The sequence below is a fragment of the Anas platyrhynchos genome, chromosome 1 (genome assembly GCF_047663525.1).
Source record: "Anas platyrhynchos isolate ZD024472 breed Pekin duck chromosome 1, IASCAAS_PekinDuck_T2T, whole genome shotgun sequence".
In the NCBI taxonomy this organism is placed as follows: Eukaryota; Metazoa; Chordata; class Aves; order Anseriformes; family Anatidae; genus Anas; species Anas platyrhynchos.
The window spans coordinates 153,823,255-153,842,168 of NC_092587.1; the positions used below are offsets into that span (position 1 = coordinate 153,823,255).

An 18,914-nucleotide genomic window follows, 5' to 3' on the forward strand; every position below is an offset into this window, starting at 1 on the left:
AGGTGATTGTGATGGTGACATTTCATTCTGGAAAGCAACTTACATGCCTTTTCTTCTGGACGTTGGTGATTATTATGACTAGAAAGAAATGAGTTCTTTCAGGAAGAAAGGCAGTTCTGTCTGGCCATCTGTACAATGTCTGTATTTCTAATTTTAGCATGGAGGCAGAGTGGCATCAAGAATGACCAGAAAAGTCTGAGGTATAATAGCAGATCTGCTGACTGATTTGCTGTGTGACTTGTAAATGCGTGAGTGCTCACCACCTATTTTTTCCATATTTAGTCCTTAGGCAAGGGAGAACTGCCATGCTTCCACTTTCAGTCCCTCTCCTCTCCCTCTTGGCTACTTACGTTGACACCAGATGAAAGAGACCATGCAATGGAAAACACGTTCATGTAAATAAATGTGGAAAGTGCAAGAGAATGCTGTAATCAAGAAAAACATGGAAAGAAGCACAGGTTTTACAAACTCGAGTGGGCAAATGTTTACTACTAGCCTATTATGTCTTAGTCACTGTTGAAAACAGAGCTTTTTTACTGAAGCCACTGGAATTTTGCTTTTCTTAGTCTTGTATATCCTAAATGCTGCTTTAAAACAACAATAACAACAACAACAAAAACAAGACAAGACTCTTATGCCCACGGTCCTCATCTGCGCAGCAAGAACACCATCATGAAAACAGTCTTAACAGGAGCTGAAGCAGAGATCTACCACTCACATCCGGGCTCTGAGAAGAGTTTCTAAAAATTAGTTTTCCTCTTTGTTGTGTGGAAGTCATGACAACACCCTGGGAATCTTTCCTAGTCAAGTAAATCCACAGACAGTGGCATTCACAGAAGACAGAGGTGTCAGGAAGTCAGCTATCCACTTCCTACCTTGGACTGGGTCACCTATGTCGATCAAATGTCACAACAAAGATTCATCTGTGCGTTTTTTAAATGCCAAGGATGGGAAGTCTTCACTTTCCCTATGCCATGAGTCATGATCAGCACAATACTCACAGAAGTTTGTTTTCTGTTTGCTGACTCACCCTCGCCCTGAAACTAGTTCGGTTTAATTTTTCTGGTACCGTTGCTTGGAGATTATGCTGTGCTGTGCTTGCTAGTATTAAGCTAGAAAAGCAAGAGGCCAGGTTAGGAAGAATGCAAATAAAGGTAAAAAATTTCCACATCATAGCAGTTGACAGAGAATATAAAGATTCTGCTCTTCAGAAGCTGTATTATCAATATTAGAAATATGGGTTAAAAAACAGAATTCTTGAAACTGTGATGAACAGAAGCAAAAAAGTTTAAAGTCTATTACCTGGTGAAACTAGGATAGCAAAATAAGCTCTTGGCTGTTTGGGAAGAGATCAAAGAGGGGTATGTAGCTCAGGACGGCAATACTGTAAATACACCAGAGTTGGGGTTTTAACAATAAGCACAATGAGCTGATGATGAAAGCCTGCTGGAAGCTCATCCAAATCATCCCACAGAGTTATCAGTCTTTAAGTATCTGCATGAAGTATGGAGACATAACAGTAAGGAGAAACTTATAAGTGGAAGGTGTTACAATTAAAACATTTAACACAACTTTTTTTGATTCTTTTCAATTGCATCAAAATTTTAATTTTATAGAAATTAACTGTTTTGAATCCTACCTTAGCAGGCAATCAATAGAAACTACTATTTGCTATGGCTAAATGATCGTAACATAATTTTGTGTAAAGAACATCATCAGACATACAAACATCAAAAGAACTAAACTACAAAAGCTAATAAAAATACTGTGTGCATGTACATGTGTGTGACATTTAGACAGAAAAATGTGAATGGAAATTATAAGCTCTTTACAAAGAATCATAGCAGACAAAATGACCTTAATGCTGCAATCAGAGATGGAGGGGACTCTGGCTTAGCAGACGGGCTGATTCAGTAGTGAAGATTGTATGAGTGGGACTCAGCGGCCCCACAGAGGTGCCTCCTGCCATTTGAAAGGGGCCTGAGACATCACCACGGGACTGGCAGATATGATGCAATTGACAAAAGACCTTCTGGAGCGGTAACTTGTGGCTAAGCAGAATACCCCACCACGTCTAAAATGGAAGGAGGCAGCTACGTTTAGGCACCTGAACTGCACCTTAATTGAAAATGAATAAGCCAATTAGTATAAATTAGAAAGTTGATACAGGCAGTTAGAGATACGGGGAAAATACAGATGACTAGCAGAGCAGCAGGAAGAAATACGAAGAGCATCGGAGGAAGAGCATCAGTATCATAGAGTGACGACCAGCTGGGAATAGCAGCTCACTTACAGCGTGGTTCCGCCGCTTTGACATTCCCATTCTGCAGCTGAACAAGAACAGGCTGATATGACTGTATTGCAAAAGAAAGAGAAACTGTTGCCCAGAGGATAAGTCAGCAAGATGATGAGTCAGGCCACAGATGGGCTAGTGACAAGCTGGGCTTGCAGCCAGTGGACAGCCTGCTCTCTTGCCTGTGGCATGGCAGGAAACAAGGCGGCTTGGTCGGCTTGTAAGCGAGGCATACGGGCTGCCTTTCTGTCTGGCTTCAATCACAGAAATTAAACAATGCTCTGTTGTAAAGCCGTCACATTCTGCTCTCATAGCTTGTCTTTGGAAAACTGCTCCCTCAGATGTCTTTCAAACAGCTTGTAAAACGATTCTGTCCTCACAGATACCTCACAGCTGCCTCACAGATACCACGTCGTGCTCAGCAAATCCTTTACCCAGATTTTTCAGACACACTCAGGAACGTGAGTTCTTGGTGTTCTGGGTACCTGCCTTGAGGCCTACGGGTACAATCTGCAGAAACTGCTCAGTGCTGAAGTCAATGGGAGCTTGCCCGAACGTGAAAGGTTATAGTGCTACAACCTCTGAAATATTAAGCTTTAGGTTCCTATTGCATAATCTGAATCAGTGCCGATACTTCATCTAAGATCCATTTGCTTTTATTCACCATCTGGAAATTAAAACGCCCAATTATGTTGTAAGGGTTTTGTCAAAAGCAGATGTTTGTGAACTCCTTGTACTGAAGCGATAAGTGCCACAGAACACGTGCATGAAGAAACTTGTCAGCCTGGCTGCATCCAGATGTAAAAGAGCAGAACAAAGAGGGCTGAAGGCTGAACATCACGCAGATGCTTGCCTACTGAGTATTGACCTTCTTCTGTGTTGAAGAAACAGGGAATTTTGTGTGTTTGTATGTTTGTGACATTTCGTCACCATCTAACTGATTACCTAGCACAATGTGTATGCACATTTTAATTTAATTAATTTAATTCAGCTGCCACTGGCTTAGTTTGGCCATTACCCTGTCTGAGGAGCTGGCTTTGCTGGAATGCTCTTCTTACCATCAATTGACTAAGTTGCACCTTGATCACTTTATTTACATACCTTGCACTTTCCATATTGTGAATATACTGCTGCCATAGCAAACTATTCAGTGGATAAATTGGCAGTAGCTTTTCTTTTCCTACAAAACAGAAAAAAAGATTATTAATTTCATTATTGTGATATTTTGCCTCTCCCCTCCTCTGCATGTGCAGTCTCAGATTTTCTACTGGGTACTTGCCCACTTGACAGATAACGTTACAGCTTCTTTTAGCTTTCAGGGTGTTTTTTCTTGGTGAATTTTATTATAATTCTTTGTGCTTGCTAGATCCTTAGTTCTCCTTTCTCCAAACCTTCCTGGAGTGTTTTGGTAGGGCATTGAATTCAACACCGGTATTTATTTTAAAATTCAATAGCTTCAACATTTGTCACTGATAATGCTGGCAAAGAAGAAGTTTACTTCTTACATGTAAGGTTTGTTCTTTGTCCTTTTCCTACCATTACAATGATCTTGGATACAATTACTTTAATATTCTGCTTTGATAGTTTAAACTTTTTATCTTAAAAATAATTATCCTTATTCATGACCAGTATTTTACTTTTGCACCCAAACTAAGAAATGTTTGGATAACCTTTCATTGCAATACAACTGGCCTGATACTTTACTTCACAAAGGTAATGCTTCAGGAACAGAAGTCAGTTTTAAGGCTTACATCCTTCTTTCTCCCTCTACCTGATGTAAGCTTTACTGAAGTTTTGGGACTTGCATTGGGCTGCTACTCCTTTTAATTCTCTCACAAAAATCTGGTTGGAAATACTGGCTTCACAGAAACCCAAACCCGCCAGATTTTGCTGATAAGCAGAGCTTGCCTTTGTATATTTTGGGAACCTCTGATATACATACACACTATTTTGTTAAAGCTCATCCCTTCAAATCACTGCACTATTTCCTTATTTTAATCCGAAAGGATCTGTAGCCAGTTGTTGAAAAGTATACTACTTATTGCCTGCAAAACTCTGTGGCACATTGTCTATGCTCAAATAGCATGTTCGTGCCGTGCCAGATCTGTCAGTGTTTACTGACAGCAAGCTTAAGCTTGATTTGTTTGGTTTGTGGTTGTTATGACATTCTCGCAAGCATGAACTGATGCTGTTCCTTTGGTAATACCGCGAATCCAGACCCTATCACTCCTTTATCCCAGCAATTTGTGTCAACTACAGTAACAGTTTGATACCAGCCCTGTTAATTGTTACGCAGATCATTCATTTTAGTAGGAAGAGACAGGGCTGGTTGCTAATGGGGGCAAAAAATAGAGAGGACGTAAGAATGGTGCTAGTCTTGCAGCTGGCTCAGCTGGAGGGGTAGGCAGTCTAGGAGATTAGGGTTGTGATTAGTTGCACAGTGTCTAGTCGGAGGTCAGTAACTAGCAGGGTACCCCCAGGAGTCAATACTGGGTACAAACTGCTCGATATCTTCATTAATGATTTGGATGATTGGGCAGAGGGCGCCCTCGGCAAGTTTGTGGTTGACACAAAATGGGAGGGGTGGATGAGACAGCAAAGGGTCATGCTGCTATTCAAAGGGACCTGGCATCCTGCGCCACATTTAGGCAAAGCATTGCCTAATGGAGGTGATGTGGAGGTGATCCTTCCCCCATATCCATCACTGGTGAGGCCACACATGAAGTGCTGTGTCCAGTTCTGGGCTCCCTGGCACAAGAGGGACGTGGACATACCAGAAAGAGTCCAGGGAAGAGTCCCAAAATGATTAATGGACTGGAGAATCTCTCCTATGATGACAGGCTGAGAGCGATGGGACTATTTAGGCCAGAGAAGAGAAGGCTCGGGAGGGATCTCATCAGTGTATACAAATACCTGACTGGAGGGTACAAAGAGGGCAGAGCCAGGCTCTTCTCAGTGGTGCCCAGTGCCAGGACAAGAGGCAGGGGGCAGGGTGCACAAACTGGCCCCCAGGAGGCTCCCTCTGAGCCCCAGGAGCACTGCTGTGCTGTGTGTGATGGAGCCCTGGCACAGGTTGCCCTGAGAGGCTGTGGGGTCTCCTCCTTGGAGACCTTCAAAAGCTGCCTGGAGAGGGTCTGGTGGCCCTGCTGGAGCAGGGGTTGGACCATGTGGCCTCCTTTCCAACCACAACCACTCTGTGAAATTGCAGAGAAGCTGCAGCACGGCGGGGACCCATTCTGTCTATTGTTTTTTCAAGGAGATGAACAGTTCTTTTGTTATCTTCAGGTACACGCCCCACGCTCCTATTTTTTTAGGCCTCTAGCAGTTTACTTCTTCTGGCCACAGCCCCTGTGGCAGGCCATAGTGATAATACCGGAGAGGATTATGGTGATCACTCATGACATAGGTGCTGAACTTCTGAGAATTGCTTCAAGGATTCCTGTGACACACCACCTCCTGGCATTCAGGAACTGCTTCACTCCGTGCCACCACGCTCTCCTAAATGTCCCCAAACTTGAGCTGGAGATAGCACTGACGATCTGTAGTCACAGCCCTGTCTCTGGCTCATCTGAAGCCCCTGTGGTTGCAGTCCTGACCCAGCTCAAGCTCCCTGAGTGCCCCTGTGATTGCAGTCCTGACACAGCCCCTTCCTTCAGGTCCCATGGCCCAGCTGGACAGATGATGCCGAGTCCTTTTTCCAAGAGAAGCACCAAGGCACAAGGGGTGAAAGGAAGCGTTCCTGCTGGCGTTTAGCCATTCAGCTGGCCTTGCTCCTAACTCACAGAGTGATTTTATGTCTCAAAACCACTGTGCCATGAAGACACTTAAGGCTCTTCACCAGCAAGGAGGTTGTGGTGAGCTGGGGGTCGGCCTCTTCTCACAGGTAACCAGTGATAGGACCAGAGGGAATGGCCTCAGGTTGCACCAGGGGAGGTTCAGGTTGGCAATGAGGAGCCATTTCTGCTCAGAAAGAGCAGCCAGGCAATGGGACGGGTTGCCCAGGGAGGCGGTGGAGTCCCCGTCCCTGGGGGTGCTCAAGGAGAGGTTGGACGCGGTGCTTGGGGACATGGCTCAGTGGGTGACACCGGCTCTCAGGCTCGGGCTCTGCCGGGCTCCCAGCGCGGCTCCCGGCCCCGCGGGGCCCCGTGGGCGCTGGCCTCGTGTCGGGGCGGTGCCGGCGGGGGAGCCGGGCCGGCAGGAGGCGTCGTGCGGCGGGAGGAGGGCCGAGGCGGCTGCCGGCCCTCCCGGAAACGGCGCCGGCCGGCGGCAGAGCGGCGGCTGCCGCGGGCTGCGTGCGGGGTGGGTGGGCAGGAGGGAGGGAGGCAGGGCCGGGGGGAGGCCGGCCGGCCGGCGGCACGATGGAAGCGGTGCCCCGCGAGGAGAAGCCCAACCCGCTGCGGGATGCCAACCTCTGCTCGCGGCTCTTCTTCTGGTGAGCGCCGCGGAGGGGTTGTGTTTTTGTTATTATTATTTTTTGTTATTTTTTGGGGGGGGCGGGAGGGAAGGAGGGGAGAGGCGGGGATGGGGTCGGCGGTGCCCATGTGGGTGTTGGGGGGTTACAACAGCGAGAAACGGCGGCCCGGCGGCTGGGCTGCCGGGGAGTGTAAATAGGAAAGGACACGGGAGGGCGCCGGGCTGGGCTGCTGGGGGAGGCACACGGGGACACAGGGCTCCTGGAAACCTCGGAAAGCCGGGAGCAAAACCCTCGCCGAGCCCACGAGCAGGTGCAGGGAAGGTTAGGGGGATGGGAGAAGTCCCAGCTCATCCTTGGCTGAAATATTCCTAACGCAGATATGTCCTCAAAGGGGGGGGAGGGAAAAAAAAAAAAAGTGGTAACGTGCTTGTGTAGGAATGCCCGAGGTCGGAGTTGTGCCTTAACGCTTTCTTTCTGAGCACCAGGATGCCCGTGCTGGAAACAACCTTGCAAGGAAATCCCGGCCGAGAGGGGAGAGCCCGTGCTGGCCACCTCGCCTTCCTGGGCTGCTGCTGGGCTCCTCGCTCGCCCTTGCTGGGATCTTGCGGTGTTGCCGCCGCTTCTGCCAAAACCAGCCCCGCTAGATGCAAAAAAGGAAGTGGGCTGTGTTCTGCTGCTGCTTCTGTCATCCTAGTTTCACATACATATTTTTAATCGATCGCCACGCACTGCTCAGCACCGAGATCTGAATACTTTAAATGTCTCGCCTCTGAGGCGAGCACCTGACAGGGTTCCCTTTACCCCAGCCACGGATGTGGGTTCTCAGCGTGCAAAGGGCAGGACGAGGTGGAACCCCTTGCACGTGCACATGGGATGAGAGGCCTGCTGAAAGTCCAGGGAGGCCACGCTGTGCAGTCTGTGACATGCCTCATTCATCAGGTGGTGGCATAAAACTGTAGGGCTCCTGCTTTGCAAAAAGGGTTGAAAGAATGGGAAAAGCTTTAGAAATTGCCCTGTGTGCTCTTTGTCAAGCCTTCAGAGCAGTCTAATTCACAGCAGTGGGTGCTCAAACAGTGCTTGAAGGAGGGCTGTCCGGGATGTAGCAGCAGCCACTGCCATGTGGTTGCTCAGGTGTGCCTGCTCTGCTCTCCAGATCCCAGGCATTGACTGCTTATTGGCAATAAGGACAGAAGGTAGGGCATGGCAGGTAGCTTGGCAAAGGTCCTCTTTTTTTCATTTTTTTCCCCCCAAAAAAGCTTAAAAAGTGCAATTTTGCCGTTGTAAGGAAGCACCCCCCCTTTCGTTGCCAGCAGTGTAGAAGAAAAGCTAAAATTATTCATCCTTGCAGGAACAGGATCAAACTCACAGGGGAAGAAAAGAAGTCATGTTTTCATTGAATTATAAAACTTAAGGTAATGAGTGTGTAGGCTGAAGACACATTCTTCTCCCATTGTTCAAAGCTTGTCTTCTTGCTTTTGGGGTTGTGACTTTGACAAGTATGAGCTTGATGAACATTAAATGCTCTAGTAGTACATTCATGGGAAAGAGGAGCATCTGAATTGTGTGTGAATATTGTTATTTTACAGGGCACCCCTTGTGTAATGCTAGTCTTGATGTTATGAGAATAAAAAAACATTTACGATGGAAGTATGAAGATGAGGGTAGTTGCAAAATATTCTTGTTTTCCATCTCTCTCAGTGAATTATATATAATAATATAGATTACGAAAACACGAATTGTTGTTTTGGATATTGAAGTTATTTGGATATTGAAGTTATTACAATATTTACTGACCTTCAGAGTTCCCATGCTCACCAAACTTCTTGGAGCTCTGGCTGCTAGTTACGTAGTTAGCAGCACTCACATTTCTGATTTACTTCATCTACGTGATTTATTTTATTGCTGGCTCAGCTTGCTGGTGAGAATTAGGTCTTTGAAGGATTGATAGGAGGATTTGTTTTCTTTCTCAGAGGGACCTAAAATCCAGGCAATTCAGTTCAGTGTTGTTCGTGTTTAGACACCTATTCTGCTGTGGAAAGCATTTTGAGATTGAAATGCTTTAGACTTCATACTTTATGAAGTTGAGACTAGCACTTTTCACATCTTTTTTTTTTTTTTTTTCTTGCTGTGGGGGTTCAGGATTACGAAATTAATAACTGTGTACAGTAAGGGTATTTCTGTTTTATAACTATAATCCTGTCTTCGAGTTTGCATGTTCATTAGTAGCTAGTGTATTTGTGTGTATTATTTGCTCCCTTGAATTATCAGAGAAGTTCTAGCTGTACAGTAGTTGGATTTTTAGGCTGTCTTTTGTTCAGGCATTGAATCCGCTTCAATATTAAGGTATAAAACATGCTACAACAAGATTTTTGAAAGGCTGGATAAATTTTAGGCCATTAATAATGTGAAAGGGAGAGCAAGCTGGAACACCCCGAAAAGATAATCCAGTGTTTTTGTTCAGAGAAGTAAAAGAAAGCTAAATCCTGTTAAATTTCACATACTTATAATTTATTTTTAACAATTACAGTTATTAATAAGAATAATTATCTGACACAGCCTTGCAGTGACACAACTGAAAACTTCTTCCATGGCTTCTGCACAGTTACGATTCCAAGGAGTAAGTAACTGTTTTAACACCTTTGGGTGTCTGACAGCATTGCTCTTGGCGTACTGAGGAAGGGCTTTAGGGAAAAGGAGAAAACATCTAAGGCCTCTTCCCCAGTCTGAGTTGTAGTATAGTGGGAGAAGAAAAAAAAAAAAAACACATATCTTTGGTTTTAAGCATGACCAGAGTGTGGTAAGCACAGACAGGGAGGTACCCAGCTTTGTGGTGGTGGCTGCACAATGTGTAGCTGTTTGTCTGACCCAATACAGTCGTGCCATGCACCCCTCTCATACCACTGTAAATAGCTACACGCTTCTCTTAACTTCTTCCTCTGAGAGTCAGGAGGGCCCTGGACTGCCTCAGGTGGGCCTCTGAGTAGGTGCCACCTGTATTTTAGTCCTGGGACTTGGCTCCCTTCAAATGCGTATCCTGCCTTACTTTGAAATAAGTTAGAAAAGGAATGCATTGCCTTTCTAGGAAGGTCCAGCTGGGGTCCGGCAATGCTGCTGGTAAAAGAGGTGGGTGCACCTTCTGGTGTCAGTTGAATTGTGTTGCCTGTGAGGATTTTAAGTTCACTGCAGGTAACTAGTGAAAATATCAAGCAGCATCAGGATTTGTGATGTATGTGATAATCTGCCCTGATATCTGGTGAATTTCCACTCAGAATGCAACAGGTTAATAATTCCTAACAGTTTCCACTTCAGAAAGATCTGAGATAGCTATTCTTTAGTTCATTTATTGGTAGAAGATTTTTTTATTATTATTATTTTTAGCAGGACTGTTGTGGTACTGTAGGGAACTCTAAACAAATATGTGAACATCTTCAGTATAGATGAACAGAGAATGCATTTTCAGTAGCCAGAGAGTGAAATCAAACACATTTATCTTTTTTTCTTCCCAGCTGAAAGAAGACTGAGGATGATACACACAACTTTTTATTTAAAAAAGCCTCGTTTGTTCACTTGTTAGATATTAAATTATCTGTAGTCACGTTTGAATCAGTTTTATGAACTACTGCATCCATTTATAAGTTTTGCTTGTTTTATTGCAAGATATCTGAATTATAAAGAAGAAAATCCTGCTTGACAATCATAGTTTATGTATAGATTATGTCAACTATGGCAAGTGTGTACACAATATAGGAATGTTGGCATTTGCTATCTGCAGTAAGTATCTGTGTTTAGATACACGATTAGATGAACAATTTAAGTATAACAAAGCGCTGAAGCTATTTGCCTTTGAAATGACCTAGGTAAAGCTTGCTGTACCATTTCTGAGAAAACGTCCCTGCTGTAATCCCTGCAAAACAACAAAATTAGGAGCGCATTGTACTGTTGTGTGGCCTTTTTTCTTTTTTTTTTTTTTTCCCCAAAATGATTTTTTTGCTCAGTTCTAGAAAATTCTTCAACGCCGTAAGAGTGAAGGAGACAGGCAACTCAAAAAGCGTAATCTTTTTTTTTTTTTTTGTATCCGTGTCATCCAACCACTTGTAAGATCAGTGTGAATCATAAGTGATTTTATTTCTCCCTCTTACCACTACTTGTAAAAAAGGAAGCTAATATAAAAATTGCTGCCATTAGGTTTCATCATTTGATTCATCATTAGGTTTCATCATTTGCATTTTTCTTTCAGAAACTGAAATCAGAGACCATTATGCTCAACTGTAGACCTCCTGAGTAACTTCGGGTTCAGGGTTTGATGGATTGCTTGTTTTTTGTTGTTGTTGGTGGTTGCTTTTTGTTCTGTTAAGCACGTACGTACATGCGTATATATAACAGAGCAATGATGGTTTTCAGTTGTATTTTTAAAATGGTTAAGAAATTGCCCATTTCAACTAAATTGCTTCGATAGTTGGTTAATCTGAGGTTAAAAACTTGTTTGGATGACCAATTATTTTCTGCTAAGTTGATGAAGTCTCTTTGTTCGCTCTGTGTAACCACTTAGGCCCTGCTTCAATAAATAGCTTGTACTTAAATTTATCGTTACAAGGCATAATCCTGAGACCATTTTATCAAATTTTTGGTACATCTGATGTTCTCCCTTGCATGTGGATGCCAGATTTTGAACCAATATTTTAATAATTTGAATTCATTGGAGTGCCATAGTTAAAGGTAATGCTGCCCTCTGTTCCCTCTTCCCAGACTGTACAGAAAATAGCAGCCACAGCAAGGCAGCGTGTCCTGTTGTTTTTTTTTTCTCTTCTTTTTTCATGTCCCTCACTCTGTTTGTACTTCTTGCCATATGGACTTTCAGGAAGTATGTTACAGTAATCAGATATTTTGTACCTGGCAGTGGAGATGAACAACATGAAAATAGCCTGCAATAAGTGCAATCAAATGCTGTCAGCATCGGTAAGTGGATGTTCAGCAGCTTGGCTGCTTACACTGCGCTGTGAAAAAGCAACCACGCAGAAGACAGCATGAAGCTGAATAGCAAAGGTTAATACAGCCTGGCATTGTAAAGGGTTTTTTGGGATCAACATGACTTTGAATTAATTTCATTGTTTTTCTATTTTTTTCTATTGCAAGCGGTAAGAAAACCTACTGTTTAAGCTGTAGTAAACAGGGGAGGGAAGTTGTGGCTAAGGCAGTGGTTGAAAACCACCTGAAGAAATACCGGAATTTATTCTTGTGTCTATTTCAATGTAGATGTCTACCTTGGTAAGGGGAAGTGGGAAAAGGCAGTTTATTGAAGAGAATGGGTGAGCATGTGAAACGGTGATAGCGTAGGAAAAGAAATCCCATGGTGCGGTGACATGTGAGATTTCCTGCAAAATAAGACTGTGTGTGTCCTTCTGTCTGTACATCCCACCCCAGCAGTGCTCCTCTGGGCTATGAGCAAGCACGTAGGCCTGCTGGAGACACCTCATGACGTTGGGTAATGATCAGCACAGAAAGGCACCTGAGGTAAGCCGTGGAGGATAAGTGATATGGATTTGTAATCAAAAGGTCCCGTGAGGAAACACCATTTTTTTAACCAAAGAAAAAGGCTCCAAAATGTGTTGTTAAATAGAGAGAAATGTGTGTTCCTGTGGAGCTTAGCGCCTGAAGTAGTGCTTCCAAGCTGCTCAAGAAGGTGAAATCCTGGTGCTGTGGAAGAATTTGGGTAAACAAAGACTCTCCTGTGCAACTCTTGAAAAGTAACTGGACGTTGAGTATAAACAGATGATGCTTGTAATGTAATGCACAAATAGGCTTAAGAGGAATGGGGAAAATGCAGTTTGTAAACCACCTCCTTAAGGAATTAGCTGGTGAGAGTACACAGGATGTGGCTTTTACTGGGCACTGTAAAATTACCCAGTTCAACTTCATTTTTTTTTTTTCCTTTTATTTGTAATTTCAGTCTGAATTGCTTCATCAGAAAAGTAGTCCACTTGCTCCTTTTTCTAACTGGTCCAGTGATGAAGGAAAGGCTTTTGTGAAGCTGGTGAGAGCCAAATCTTAGGCTTGTGCAGCTGAGGGTGCCATAAGGTCACGACGAGCGACTTAGGTGCAACTGTGGGGGGACGGCAAGAGGGGTGTAGGAGCTGAGGGTGCCCCTGTCCTGGCAGTCCCCTCACTGTACCCCCATCAGTACCCCAGTTGGGGTGTCAGTAGTGGTGTCCATTGGCAGTGAGGGGATGCAGCCCTGGCTGGTCTGAGAGGGGGCTAAAGACAAGGCTGCGGGTAGGTCGGGCCTGGCTGGTAGGTCAGGCGCTGTGGTTAGTTTAGTCTACCTGCTAGTAGTGTATATCTTCCTTGGCTGAAAGGGCATGCTTTTGGGATACTAGCAAACCTAATTTAGAAGCATTTAGGAAGTATATTTCATGTATCAGGCAGAGTAGCGTGACTATTGCATAACAAGCCTGCCATTGGGACAGCAGGGCCTGATGCTCTGCCGTGCTGTGGTGGTGAGGAAGCCCACAGAGTCTCACTTCTCTTACTCTGGTAAGAAAACTATTTCTTAGCTTTTTTTCCTGCAGACCCTGTGGAGTCTTTCCCAAGTACTGGTGTGGTTGTTCCAATTACAGCTGGTAAAAAAAATTGCTCTTTCCTGAACAACCACGTAAACTGTGGCTGGTTGACGGCGTTGTAATGTTACAGGGCGTGTAATGTCAGGGCCCAGGAGCAGGAGGATGCAGGAAGCGAATGTTTATGTTGCGGTCTTTGTCGGTTCCGAAATGGATGGCTTTATATTTTTGTCGGTGCCCAAGGTACTGCTGTAGAGGAGGAAGGCTTTTTGGGGTCAGAGCAGTGAGTTACTGCTTTGCAGTTGGCCGTCTCTTGGGTTTGCACCAGGTTGCCAAGTGGGTTTTATTTTCCTTTTTTTTCAATCTGTGTGCCTGGTGACATCAGCATCCTGGCAGTCACCGGGCCTAACTCTGGGCTTCTTTCCAGGCTGGTGTCTTTGATCAGCTAATCGTCTTGATAGAACAGAGGCATTCCCTGCAGAACAAAAGGTACTCAGGATTCTTCCAAGTGTTCCCGCTTGCTTGCGTAGTTTATGCTAGCAAAAATTTGGGCAGTGCTCTTTGAAAGGCATCGTGTGCACGCCGTGTTTCAAAAGAGTGGCTAGAAGGAGGTGCTGCTTGGCTGATATATCAGAACCAAATTATTATTCCAAATATTTAGCAAACAGGAAAGTACCCATTGAAACTGAAGATAATGACTAAACACACCTATTTTTGTTGAAGTTGAATAAGCTGAATAGGGAAATGTGAGCTAAGGTGCAAATTCTTCCTACCCACCACATGGCATCTTTCTTCAGGCCAGACATGAGTAGTGAGCCTGTTTTATGGGCTTGGGATGAAGGGAGTAGTTTGCATCGCTGTCTATATATTCCCTCCCTTTTTCTAAGTTGTCTTAATATTTGTGGGTTTGTTTTTTTTTGTTTTTTTATTTATTAAAGAATAATGTAGCTTGTGTACTTCCTGTGTTCATGACAGATTCTACTTTTCTGCAGGCCTTTCCCTCTCCTCTTTGAAGAGATCAATGTTAGATGATATCTTTTTGGGCAGAACAGATACACCACTATAGTGAGCGGTCTTCCCTTTATGGCTACGTCGGACTGTTAAGGTTGCAGGGATATTCTTTATGTTGGCAATTGCCTTCTATTTCCGACTTCCTTTAACAGTCCTCTTACAGCACTCCTTAATTTAACTGAGCCTTCGGGCAAGGAAAGAGCCCGTTTCGTTTTCCTGTTAGGAACGTGTGACTTGAGTAACCACGGGCTGTGTGAAAAAAATGGGCTCAGTGCTCTCGGCATAGGGAATTCCACGTGGTGCAATCTGCCCTCGTGTGTTGCTTCCCGATGGAAATTCTTCCTTTAATGACTGCAAATGAATGTCAAGTCTCGTGTCTGAAAGTACTTGAAGTTCAGGAGGCATCAGTGAAAAACTTGAGCTGTGCTTGCCATACCAAGAATATGGGGCGGGTAAATAGAAGACCTCATTCTTGGGCTGAAAGCTCTTCAAGCACTAAACATAATTTGAAAAGAAAAAATGTTTTAACTGTCTTCCAAACATCTTCAAGTATAGTCTACAGTAACACAACAGACCTTTTTAGCAAGACCTCAGAAAGATCAATACTTTGTGGGAGAGAGCAAGCAAGTGTAATCAAAGGTATGTGTCACAGATGTATAGGGAACTTACATTGCTCAAAAACTATTTATAAACGATTCTGGTAGATATTCCAGTACATAACTTTATTTGCATGTTAGAAGAAGGAAGTGTACGTAGCTGTTGCTTACTTGATCAGATGAAGAGTGATGGTTGCTTTAGGTTTCTGCAAGATTTTGAGTATTTTTCCAATCTGTTTGAAGGCAGTCAGACTAGTGAAAGTAATACCATCATCCCTCTGTTAATTATGAGGCTTTGGGGAAGTAAAGTTTTAATTGAGGTTGGTGTAAGAATCAAAGCAAGACCACAAAGGCCAAGACTATGACTTACCCTGCTGCATCTGTCCAACATCTAAAGTAATGTTTAAGTGTGTCAGCGTTGGCTGCGTGCTTGGTGCTCCACTGGACAGAAACTCTTTTAGAGATGTTTAATTAATTAATTTACTTATTATAGTATGCTTTTTTTTTTCCCCTAATCTCACCATAACTTGTGGGCTTCTGGGTCTTTGCCATGTTGTCCAAAAAATTAAATGAGTCACAAAATGAATTACCATGGGTTTCTGCACAGTCTGGGTTGGTTTCCGTAGCCGTTTTAGATGTTAAAATTGATGTTACGGGGCAACATATGATTGTTTTCAGGATTATAGTTTTGACTAATGGAAAGATGTAAGAAGCCCTGAATCTGTGGTACTTCTGAGTGGAACTAAGAGTCTTCAAAAATTGAGATTTTGGCAGTTTTTACCCTCCATTTATCTCCATCTGCTACTTAATTTGGAAATTAAGTCTCATAGGACATACATTACAGAGATTTGCTGCAAACCAAACGTGCTCAGAGGAGGTACAGGTACTGTCAGTAAGTTTTTTGGAGAGTTTAAGGCCAAAGGATGAGCTAGGATGAGCTCTGGCAATCCTGTAGCCTTGAGACTGTTTTGTTTCATCAGTCACTTCTCAGGTGGGGTCAGTCTTTCTGTGCTCTTTCTGTGTTTTCCTGAAAGTGCAGCCTCATCATGGGTCTGATGCTAAAGGAGCTGGGGAAGGTTACACGCTCCCTAACCTATTCTGCCAGAAAGCAGCCCTCTGGCTTGTTCAGGGAGTGCGCTGGAGCTGGTACTGATGCTGCAAGAGGAGGAACACTTGGTATCAGCCACAGGAGCTGGCTGAAATCTGCACAGGTTTCCCGTGGCTGTTCTTGAGAGAAGTTGTGGCGGTGATTTGGGCCCTGATGCTGTGCTGGCCATACAGTCCAAGCAGCAGACTTGCCTGACAAGGACCTTCTATTCTTCATCGTACATTTAACATGCGCTGAGGACTTAGCAGCTCTCACATGATACGGATCTTCAGTACTCCTTCCAAGAGTTCAAAAAGGGCTGTTAAGCATCAAAGATGGTACTTTAGTGATAGATTTAATCCTTGGATGAGTCACACAAATGCTGTGTGCTGGCATGCTCAATAGTGAAGGAGAAATATTATTGATCCCATCTGTCTCGTAGTCGTGCCATGGGGCCTGTGAGAAAGGTTGTTGTGACATTTCTGCCTTGGAAGAAACTCTCTGGCCCCCTCTTCTAGCATTCATCCTTCCTCACCACCCTGTCTGACACTAAACAACAAACTTCTCATAAGCCAGCGTACAACATTAAGTTGGAGCATGCCCGAGCAAGAAATGCAAAGCTAGTTGATGAGTATTCGTAACCACTGTTGTGGTTGGGAATAAATAAATGCCCTTGTTGTAAACCATCACAGCCTTGAATTCTCACATGCACGCCTTCCAGAAAATAATACACTTCATGCAGTGCGCCAGGTGCTCTTCTAAAAACCGTGTTGGTGAAGTAGGGAAATAATGAGGCATCAGAAACTGAACTTTGACAGGCAATCGACACCAGACAAATACCTTGTCACGAGTGCAAGAAATGTTTTTTCCCAAAACAGGTCCATCCCTGACCTCTTGGTTCTGTTTGTGTTTGCCAACCTGGCAAATAGTTCAAGGGAACAAGCATGAGAGCTAAAATTCACACTTTTCCAGGAAACTAAATATCACATATTCAGAAATACAAGCCAAGTGTCAAACTGCAGTTTTTCTAGCTTCTCTGTTCCCTCTCAGGCATGAATGTTTCATAGATGTCGCTCGCTTTTGCTCCATCTTATGGGTGATGTTGCTTTTGTTCTTTCTGTCACGCATCTCCTGGCTGCCTCTGGGAGTAAAGTGCTGTGGGGTCTGAACAACTTTAGGACCTTGCTTGGGGATGACTTTTTAGGGTTTGTGAAGGCAAATGAGGTAAAATGTGAGGATGTTGAGGGATGCTCAAGAAGAGAAGGGTAAAAGAATGAAATTAACATGTAAAGAAATTGCTGTTGTGGTCTGCTGATCAGTTTGTTAATAATCTGCATTTAAACAGGTGGTTGAATCCCTTATTTATTATTGGCCACAAACGGAAACTTGAAGAAGATGATATGTATAAAGTGCTGCCAGAAGATTCCTCGGAGAAGCTGGGAGAGGAGTTGCAGTGGTAAGGAGTCATTGTTCTATGTCATTGTATTTCAGGTGGTAAAGGTGAGGTTTTATTCGTGTTATAAAATTTGAAGAGGCTGTTGTAAAGTTTAACAAGGTCTACTGTTAAAAATGCTGGAGAGTTAGGAGTAGTATTTAGAGGTGATACCATGGAAGTGTTTGCATTTCTTTACATACATAACGAAGGGACATTTATTATCATTTGTAATTTGTCTGGGCACTTTGCAGAATGCTTGAAAAAGATGATTTTTTATCAGCTGTTTTTGCTCTAATCCTTAATAAATGAATCCAAGCCTTCTGGTCTGTGGAAGAATAGCTATGAAAACTTTAAAAAACGCTCTTCATAAAAGTGAGGAAAAATATTCTTGTTGTTTTGGAGAACAAACTGAACTGAGAACTGTGTACGCTTTCTATATGTGTACATAAACATATGTCTGTTGAGGATACACCACTTTTTGACAGAGTGGATAAAATGCCTTGGACGTCATGTACATCTAAAAGCATGCTTCTAGGGGATGTTTTTATTTTATAATAAAATACCCTTTTTATTTTATAATAAAATACCCTTTCTTAGACTGCTTACCGGTTCATGTCATCATGGACCCAAAAGGCTCTCTTTTCTACTAACAGTGAAACATCTCCCAAGAATAGTAAATTATGTAAATTATCTTGAACCTTGCCTCTTGAGAGAGGTTTTTGGTCATCAAACAACCTTTTGTTAAATACCATTAGAAGAAGAGATCTCTTGTAGTGCAGAGGGTGGCCTTTATATTAATAAAAACGTGGCCTTGCCCTTGTGCTGAAGGATGTAGAACAAATCAACTTTCCTAATGGTTTGGTTGAGACAAGAGAATGCTCCTAAGGAGTAAAGAGAGTCCAGAAACTAAAGGTTATGACCAGTTCTGACATCACCCTGCTGTGGCTGAGGTGGCTGAAGAAAGAGGAACGATGACCAACTCATAGGAATACTGCTTTTAACATCTTTCTAGCAGGAGATCTTTGCCAAACTCCAAGGACGTGTCGTGAAGCGGTTCAGGGAGTTCACTGTAGAGGAAGGCGAACACTTTCCAGTGATTCTTACAGTAAAAGCACACACTTTCCATGAGGCAGGAAGCGGTAGAAAACACAGCATGCCGAAAATATTTTGTTCTTTTTTATTCCTTAATGCGCTTGGCCAAGAAGCAAAGAATATAATTTCATAAATAGCCACTGAAGGAAGCAGCCTTTTTTCTTTGGCCAGCAAACAGAACCTACGCAGATTCAGTTCTGATTGTGAAGGATTTAGACAATAGCTATAATCCTTCTAACAAAAAAAGAGAGTAAAAATGAATCAGTTATGTTTCCTTATCTGTACTGCATGCTTCAAACTTGTGTGTGGGGTTGCAAAATAAGAAGTTTGGCTTTCATGCCTTAGACTTATTTCAGCCCTCAAGCTAGCAAGGTCAGAGAGCCTGGCAGAAAATACTTAGCCTCCAGGAACAAGGGGGGACGTCTTGTCTGA

At 43.5% G+C, this 18,914-nt stretch overlaps 1 protein-coding gene across 1 annotated transcript in view; it reads left to right on the forward strand.

Annotated features, from left to right (window-relative positions):
- Positions 1-6,566: 6,566 nt before the first annotated feature.
- Positions 6,567-18,914, forward strand: part of ABCC4 (ATP binding cassette subfamily C member 4 (PEL blood group)) — a 148,121-nt gene continuing 135,773 nt past the window's right edge. Inside the window, exons 1-2 of the mRNA XM_027443227.3 lie at positions 6,567-6,725; positions 17,301-17,411. Coding sequence (XP_027299028.2) covers positions 6,652-6,725; positions 17,301-17,411 — 185 coding nt within the window. The 5' untranslated portion in view covers positions 6,567-6,651. The remainder of the gene's footprint in view (positions 6,726-17,300; positions 17,412-18,914) is intronic.